Source organism: Merops nubicus, unplaced genomic scaffold (assembly GCF_000691845.1).
Source record: "Merops nubicus isolate BGI_N331 unplaced genomic scaffold, ASM69184v1 scaffold12516, whole genome shotgun sequence".
NCBI classification, from domain to species: Eukaryota; Metazoa; Chordata; class Aves; order Coraciiformes; family Meropidae; genus Merops; species Merops nubicus.
In genome coordinates this window covers 22,106-30,711 of record NW_008615659.1, presented here as the reverse complement: position 1 = coordinate 30,711, position 8,606 = coordinate 22,106, and the positions used below count along the sequence as shown (strand labels likewise).

The window sequence follows — 8,606 nt, the reverse complement described above, 5'->3', positions numbered from 1 at the left end:
AGCCTGCTGCCTGAACCTGTCTGCAAGCCCCTAGCAGCCACTGGCTGTGGTTGTAGCAAGCAGCTAGCTGAGTCCCCGCATTCATCTCCTATCCGGTGGTGACCTGCTCCTGAAACAGCCCTGCCTGTGTATTGATGTGCAAAAATATTATCTTGGTGCACTGGTGTTTCTGACAGCTGTGAACTTAATCACAACACTACAGAGAGGAGTATGGTTCTTAAAGTTTCATTTCTGATACATACAGAAAGCTTCAACATGAAAGATAGAGTAAAAGCGTATGTGGATGTTGCTGACTCCTGTATGTTAGTGCTGACTGATTGTCACAGGTATACAGTAGAGGAAAAAGTGATTTGTAATCAACAGAAATTGCTAGTCAACAGTAGGGACTAGTGTCTGTGCAGAGTTCATAGCAAACTGTAAATGCCATCATCTTTTATGCAGGTAAAAGTGAAAACAGTTCTTGTATTTTTCAACTTTACCCCACCAATATTAGTATATTGAAGTTAAACATTAACAGAAGGGATTTTAGAATTTTTTTACCACAGGTATCAATCATGAAGTGATCTGTATTCTTACCAGGACTTGCTGTGCCTGTATTTTCTCTAATGAGGCTTTTAACTGCACATATTGGTCCCTCTGTGTCTTTATTTTTAATTTCTTAATAACAGAACAGTTTTCCTTCTACAATACATTCTTGTGATACGTTGGATGCTCTTAGCTGAGCACTCCTTTCTTTAGTCAATCCCTGGAAAAAAACCTGCTCTGAGTACTGATCTACAACAAACAGCTTGGCTTCTTAGCCCATGCGCCCCATCAGCTAACTTCTACCGACTGCCCTTACATACATTGCTAAGAGCTGGTCACTTCCACAGGCCTTTTCACTTGGCTGATGGGTTGTGGAGCTGTGTCAGAATTGCATTCCCTGGAGTTGCCATCCTGTACAGTTTCAGTGACTTGACTAGCATCACGAATTGGACTGTGGCCTAGCGTTGGGGAGGGTGCAGCATAAGTTATTCAGGCTGTAACTTTTTCTTCAGAGAAGTAATTTGTTTGGGTTGCCATACTGAATGGCTGTATTGCACAGTTACAGCAAACGCATAGGAAAAAGAAGAGAGTGAGAAAGGATTGCCATCTGTCTTACGTTGGTTTTGTTTGTTTTTAAATGGCAGATGCTTTCTTTACCTGTGGAAAGAATGTACTTCTGGCGAAGAGCACGTCCGCCCAGATAGACGGTGACTTTGCTGCGACCAGAGGGAGGTCGGTCCCCGAAGAGCAAGAAGCCCTTCTCCAGCAGTGGCTGGAGGAAGGAGCAGGGAATTTGCCAGCTGGTGAGAGTGATCCAGCAGCAGGGAAAGTATCAGTTAAGCTCACTAGTGACTGGTTAGAAGGTCCACAGCTATTGATGACTAGCCTTAGTGACCTGAATTCAGCTCCAGAAGTCACCCAGTGTGCTGGTCAGCAGCTCACAGAGCTACACGCTTTGTCTGCTTCAGAAACGCAAGTTCGTGCAGCGACTGAACCGGCAAAATTACCAGCAGGGGAGACTGTGGCTGTGGCAGGCAGTGCCTCTGGGGCAGCTGTGGTGCCACAGGTGGATCACCAGGTAGCTGGCTGTGCTGCTGTCCATGTTGAAGTGCAGAATGAAGACCCAGCTGTGCTGGCCTGGAGTTTAGCCTGTGATGCAGAGACGGTGCCAGCAGAGCTCCCAGGCTGGCCCATTCAGAATGCGGTGCAACTTTGTCCTCTCCCAACAGAGGTACCCTACCATGGTCAGTAGTAACAGTTCTGAACCTAATGTTCAATTTGGGATTTGCATTTATAGTGAATGTGGTCAGATTACTCTGTCTGTGCTTGCAGTCACTGAGACATTGATTTTATCTGTCCATGCAGAATTGACAGGATCTGCTCATGAAAACTGTAAAGTGAGTTATTGCTCACTAGTAGACCATCCGTCTATGTTCATTTCCCAGGAAGTGTTCCTAAGTACTGGCTTGATGAAAAGCACCCAAAAGCTGGTCAAATATACTTGACTCTGGTCTTCTGTTGTGCCATTCCCATTGACAATTATCCAAAGGCATCCTAAAAGAGCACCTGAAGAAGACCAGAGTGGATGGGGGTTTGCTCGGAGAGAATGAGAATTCTCTCATCTGAATATATTCTGAGTTCCAGGGGAGCAAAAGTATCAGCAGGTTACCCAGCATGGCTGTAACTTGGATTTTTGTCTCATGCATACAGAAATTTTGTGGAGAGACTGGGAGGATCTTTCTGTCCAGCCTTGTGTGCTAGAGCAGGTCTCGAAAAACACTCCTCTCTTTGAATTCCGAGTCATGTCTTACAACATCCTCGCCCAGGACCTGGTGGAGCAGGGCTTTGATCTCTATCTACACTGTCATCCAGACATCCTGAACTGGAACTACCGCCTTCCAAACCTTTTGCAGGAGATCCAGCACTGGGATCCTGATGTGAGTATGACTTGGGATCCTGATGTGGGAAGGGCTCAGCCATACTCATATCAGCGTCATCAGAATTATAATTCCTTGTTTGATCTAACAGCATGTAAAGGAAACAAAAAAGGTGGCAAGATGAAGTGCGAAGAAGATACTACCTGCTGGGTAACTGAACACTGATTCCTCTGAGAGTGTTGAGGCCTTGTGCATACATTTTTTTGGTGTCTATCTTGTGCTGATTGTATTACTGTAGAAACTAGTCATACTTTGATAGCAGGCCTTAACTTCTTTAAACAGAAGTAGAGGAAGAAGAGGTTACTGTGTTTGGGAAGGACCATATTTATAAGGCAGTATGGGAAGGGAAACCTGCTTAGAAGAGGACTTCATGACTTCTTCTGTTCCTTGAGTCCTCTTTGTATGATGAGGGATCTTCTGCCTTGTCACTGGAAAACTGAATGGTAAACTAATCTCACCCAAAAAGTTACTGCTTTCTATGTGGAAATTACAGGACAGAGTTGCAGTGCTGACCTTTCCAGTTACAGGCATGGAATATTAGTGCACTTTTCTTCTTTGTTCCTTCCCCAAAACAAGGTAGATGGAGGAATGAGTGAAGTCTCTGCCTTCCTTCCAGGTTCTGTGTCTCCAGGAGGTGCAAGAGAACCATTACTGGGAGCAGCTAGAACCTACATTCAGGGAGATGGGTATGTCCTCCTTTTGTGTGTCCTTACCTCCAGCTCATGGGACTGGCCGAGCAGCGCTTCCTGCCTACTGTCCTCAAAGCACTCGGTCTTGAGAGAGATCATCCTGTCTGTCGAGCTGCTGCCCCTACCTCTGAACTCCCTGCCTACACCTTTACCCTTCCTTTTATAATTGATCTTTCTCAGAGTTGGCAGATCAGAGTAACAAAGTGTCTGAGAAGGGGAAGGAGAGAAAAAAATATCCTCAATGATAAATGGTAAACTGCGGTTACTGGAACAGAATTTGGTATAATGCTGTACCCAAATGTAGTAGGAAGCTTTTCTGCACAGACTTGCTGAACTCCCCAGCTTGTGGGGGAGCCTGAGGCAGTAACTGGATAAACCTTTTAATAGGTGATGATTTCTTTTCAGGCTTTGCATGCTTCTATAAACGGAGAACTGGGAGGAAGACAGACGGCTGTGCAGTGTGCTATAAGCACAGCAGGTTCCAGCTGATTAGCCTCAGCCCCATAGAATACTTCCGGCCGGGCCTGGATGTCCTCAATCGGGATAACGTGGGTTTGGTGCTGCTGCTGCAGCCTCTCCTCCCCGAGGGCCTAGATCTGAAGGCAGTCAGTCCTTTGTGTGTGGCCAACACTCATGTGTTGTTCAATCCCCGTCGGGGAGATATCAAACTGGCCCAGATGGCCTTGCTCCTGGCAGAGATTGACAAGATTGCAAGAACTACTGAAGGCAGCTACTATCCTGTCATCTTATGTGGAGACCTGAACTCTGTACCTGATTCTCCACTCTACAAATTCATCCGGAATGGTGAACTTTCCTACCATGGGATGCCTGCCTGGAAGGTAGGTGCCAGCCAGAATTAGGTAGCTCTTTATTGCATGCTGCTAGAGAAATGCATGGCTGCATTCTTTCTCTTGTGAGGAAGTAGTCCGAATATAGAATTCAGTGTAAGACCCAGTGATAATAGACCACTTAATTTTGGGTCCTGGTTCTCCCTTGCTGTGGGATTTTTGTGCCTGGGTGACTGGAAGTGTAGGGGAGTACAGTTCCACCAAGACTTGCTGAAATTCTGTGTGGATGTTCGAGCTGAAACAGTTCAAAATGGGCACCTATGCTAGAATCTCTTGAGGTTACCTGTTGCTGTGTATCCATGATCAAATATATCATTTGCTTTCAAGTGAAATCATCAGTTCAATAACAGATGCCCTCAAACTATCTTGTCAGGTAACTTTTGGCTAATTATATCTGTCCCTCAGGGTTGAAAGTTTATTCTATTTGCACCGTATTCTGAAGAGCTTAGTTAATTCCTTTCTGTGAGAGCATCCTCCTGTCTTGCTCTTGGCAAGTGTATATGCATACATCATCTATAGCTTACGAACGTTCAGCTCTGTGTTGCTAATGTTTCCTTTTCTGTTTCTGGCCTCCTTGCAGGTGTCTGGTCAGGAAGACTTTTCCCAGCAGCTGTACTCACGGAAACTGCTGGCCCCGCTGTGGCCGAGCTCACTGGGTGTAACTGACAGCTGCCAGTATGTCACCCTGTGCCAACCAAAGAAATCAGGTGCGCTCCAGTGTGCGCTGAGAACATGGCTTTGCTGAGGAAGGGCAGTCTGTCTGCCTTCCTGTCTCTCTGAGTAGCTTAGGCATGTGCTGCATGAGGCATTCAGCAAAGATTCTCTTCTATCCGTTTCCTTGGTATATGAATTAAATTTCTTTTTTCTGGAGTCTATTGCAGTTGCCCAGTTTTTGCCATTTTCTTTCTCTAGATGATCTTCAAAGGTCCCTACCAACCCAAAACATTCTGTGATTCTATATACCCAGGATTATGGTTTTGTGCAGTTATTAACCATGTTCAGCAGCCATGGCTTTCAGCTGCATGTGTTTATGGGAGTGGTTTTGGGCAATATTTGCACACCACTAATAGGAAAGTGAGCTCCCAAGAGCTCAGTTACAGTCATGACTGTTTTCTACTGTCCTTAGAAAGGATTCAAAAAAAATAAGGGGTCCACACTAAATAGCTTTTGTGGAAATCTTGAATATAGAACTTGTACTCAGCCCAGATTGTTTTCTCTTTTTGGCAGATGTTTCCTTGAGTTGTACACTAAATGATCCACTTAAAAGTCCATTGAACTTGTGGTGTCCCAGAGGAGACATTCTTAATTTGTTTCGTCAAGGTGCTTACCATGACTGATGCATTAGCTAAAGGAACAGCAATAACTCTGCTCTGTTCTTCTGCATTTATCCATCTGTTCTGTTCTGGATTTTGGTTATTACGTGATTCCCATTGTGATGGTATCAGAGTGCTTGGGCACCAAAAACCTCTCTCAAACTAAAGAGGTCTAAGAGGTCTTAAGGTCTGAAGAGTATGCAGATATTCCCTGTGGATGTGACTTTGCTGCAGTTGTTTTCTTCTCTTAACTTCATTTGTCTCCACAGGCAGACGCAAGTACAGCCGTGACTTCCTGCTCCAGTTCCGTTTTTGCGATGCTGCCTGTGAACGACCACTGCAGCTGGTCCTCTTGGAAGGTGTGACAGATGCTAAACCAGGTATTAATGGGAGATTTTTCCTCTTGTGAATCTTCTAGCTTGGATTTGATGAAAACGTGAGGTGGAGGTAATGGTTGGTAAGAAAAGGTGAAGGCAGAAGGGGGCCTTCTGTGGCTGTGTGGGTTCCGTGAGAGCTCAGAGGAGTACAGTCTTACCACTGTTATATGCACTGACTGTATTCCTTGAGATTCAGCCTCTTCTGGAGGCCGTTTCTTATAACGTGAAATACATATATTTATTTTTTTCTGCTTCAAGATTTTTGATGGGGGAGAACAAACCCTGAAAACTGTAATGTCACAATGGCCACAGCATAGATGTCTCTGGAGGCTGGTTCTTGGTAGACTCGTGCCTCACCTCTGGGCCCTGTAGAATGGCTGGCTCTGCTCTCTCCATTTCTGTTCTGCCTTTCTAGACATCCTTTGAGTAAGCAGTAGGCTAAGGTCAATGAACATTCTTTGAGAGCAAAGGTTGACGTACCCTGAGCTTTGATAATATTAAATGCTTTAAGGACATGTCCTTAGCAGAACAGAATATGAATTCTTGGTTGTTTGCACTGATCTACTCTCAGTATTAAAAAAATCTGTTGGTTTTAGAGATGGGGTTTCCTTTGAGTATTTTTCTTCAAGGTGTCTGTGACTGGATGCTATCTGCTCTTCTCGTCCAAAGAGATTCATTTGGTCACAGGAGAAGCTTTTCAGACTTGGGATGAGCAGGCTGTTCCAGGATCTATGTAGATCTGGCTGGAATCTCTTTGCTCCTTTGCAGACCGCCCTGCACACTGGCCCGAGCCTGCTGCCGTGGCGACAGACCCTGATCCCCAGCCATTCGTCCCAAGGTAATTCGGTGCACCTTCAGTGGCCCCACTCTTCGAGCGCAGTTTCGTTTTCCTGAGCACTGCAAATCGGACTGAAGTAAAGACTGAAATAAATGTGAGGGTGGAACGGAGTAAGGAGGGATGTCTTGCAGAGCCAGATCCACCCAGGGCTGTCCCAGCAGCTGGGCACTGTTCTGTCAGTGTTGTGTTGGCGAGGTCAAGAATGAAGGGCACAGACAGGGCTGGGTATTAGACACAAAGGAAGTTCGTAGTCCTCTGTGTCTTTGGTGTAAGTGAAGTCAACAATTCTGAAAGACTGTCTTTCATGTGTCGACAAAGTAGAAGCAGTTTGGACAGTTGCATCAACAAGGGGACATCCAACTTCAGCTGTGACTGCACAGCTAAACACTGCATCGTTTCTTTCCTGTGGTCAACGCTGTCTGTTCATGTGCAGGTCTTCAGGCGTTATCCAGCACGACCTCAACCTGACTTCTGTCTACAGCCACTTCCTGCCACAGAGGGGACGTCCGGAGGTCACAACGATGCCCATGGGGCTTGGAGCCACCGTTGACTATATCTTCTACTCGGCAAAGCCTGTGGAGAATGGGAACAGGGGGGGTGAGTGTGGAGAATGGGGCCGAGGGGGGTGAGGGTGGCGGTGCAACCTTCTCCCTGTGACCCTGGGAGGGTGTTGTGAGGCATGCCAGAATGCGGCTCGGTGTTGGGCAGCGCGTTTCACTGAGCTGAGGTGGATCTATAGGGTGTGACTTTGAAGTGATGCACAAGGTGGAAGCAACATTTGCTCGGGTTTCATGAGAAGACTGTTTATATTTGTTGTGGAAAAGCTGAAACTGCTTAGCTTAGCTTCATGAAGGCTTTTGAGGAAGCTAGAGCAGAATGGATGCTGTTCTTTTTAATAAGTATTTTACTAGTGCACCTGGTAACAGGGAGTGCTGGGTCCCAAGTTCAAGGCTTGGACTTCCAGTCTGACTGAGACAACACACTGGCTTCAGAAGGCGGTGACCTTTGGTTACTTTGCAATGAAACCACCTCTCTGCTACCTGAAATGGGAGTTATGCTGATGAAAGACTGCATGTAAATGCATCTAGAAACTGTTTGTGAGACCATTTTAATCATGTCAGAGTCAACTTTGGGGAGCAGATTAGGAATGAAGAGATTAATTCCTCCTCAAGGGAGAGTCTGAAACTTTTGCTAGGATTTATTACTGTGAAAGGAACTTCCCATTTAAGCAGCTGCCTGCTGAGTTTAGTATGTACTTGATTGCTGTGCCTGCAAATATATGAAACCATTGACCAGCAGTTTTACAGGATGCTCACTGCTTTCACTTGTAGGCTCAAGGATGCAGGCAGTGATTGTGTGGGCTGTCTTTGTTCACCAGGGGAAGACTAGGAAAGTCTTCACAAGCGTCTCGGTGAGTGTAGAGTTCTCCTGCAGCACCAGTCTCCGGCTGATGTTTCTTTCCGTGTTCTTGTTCGGTCAGGTCGCAGGCTGTACCGGGATGGAGCGCTGAAGCTGCTTGGCCGCCTTTCCCTGCTCTCTGAAGATGTCCTGTTGATGGCAAATGGCTTACCAAATCCTTTTTGTTCATCTGATCATCTCTGCCTGCTGGCTAGTTTTGGCTTGGAGATCTCCACCCTCGGAGAGAGTTAATGTTTCTTCCCTTTCCCTAAAGAAAAGCTGTTCTGAATACAACAGTCAAGGCTCTGGATTGCATAACCTGCTTGCAGGAAAACTGTTCCTTGTCATGCCCTAAAAGTCCTTTTCTCCCTGTGCACCCTCACAAAAAGCAGGGATGGGAGAGCTGGAGTGCTTTTTGTGTTGGTATTTTGTGAGTCTCTGCAAGCCTGAGCTGTGTTCCCAGTGGACTTCCAGGTGTATTCAGGCATTACCATCTCCTAAAGGGATCCTTATTTGACTGCTGTATTTAGCAGATGTTTTAGTGCTGCAGGAACCAACATAACTCCCATATTTATTTGTCCTTGTGTGAGAACTTCAAGTAGCTGGGCAAGAGAAGGGCAACACTGCCTACTTCTGATTAGTTAACTGCTACCAAGGAGCAGGGGATGTATACACCAATAT

General features: G+C 45.9%; 1 protein-coding gene across 1 annotated transcript; it reads left to right on the top strand.

The window, feature by feature from the left end:
- Positions 1 to 1,162: 1,162 nt before the first annotated feature.
- On the top strand, positions 1,163 to 8,264 carry ANGEL1 (angel homolog 1 (Drosophila)). Its single transcript, XM_008942595.1, has 9 exons — positions 1,163 to 1,769; positions 2,236 to 2,462; positions 3,079 to 3,148; positions 3,557 to 3,990; positions 4,580 to 4,706; positions 5,582 to 5,692; positions 6,458 to 6,527; positions 7,009 to 7,124; positions 8,008 to 8,264. The coding sequence occupies exons 1-9, from the start codon at positions 1,163 to 1,165 to the stop codon at positions 8,175 to 8,177; spliced, it is 1,932 nt and encodes a 643-aa protein (XP_008940843.1). The 3' UTR covers positions 8,178 to 8,264.
- The last annotated feature ends 342 nt before the right edge of the window (positions 8,265 to 8,606 follow it).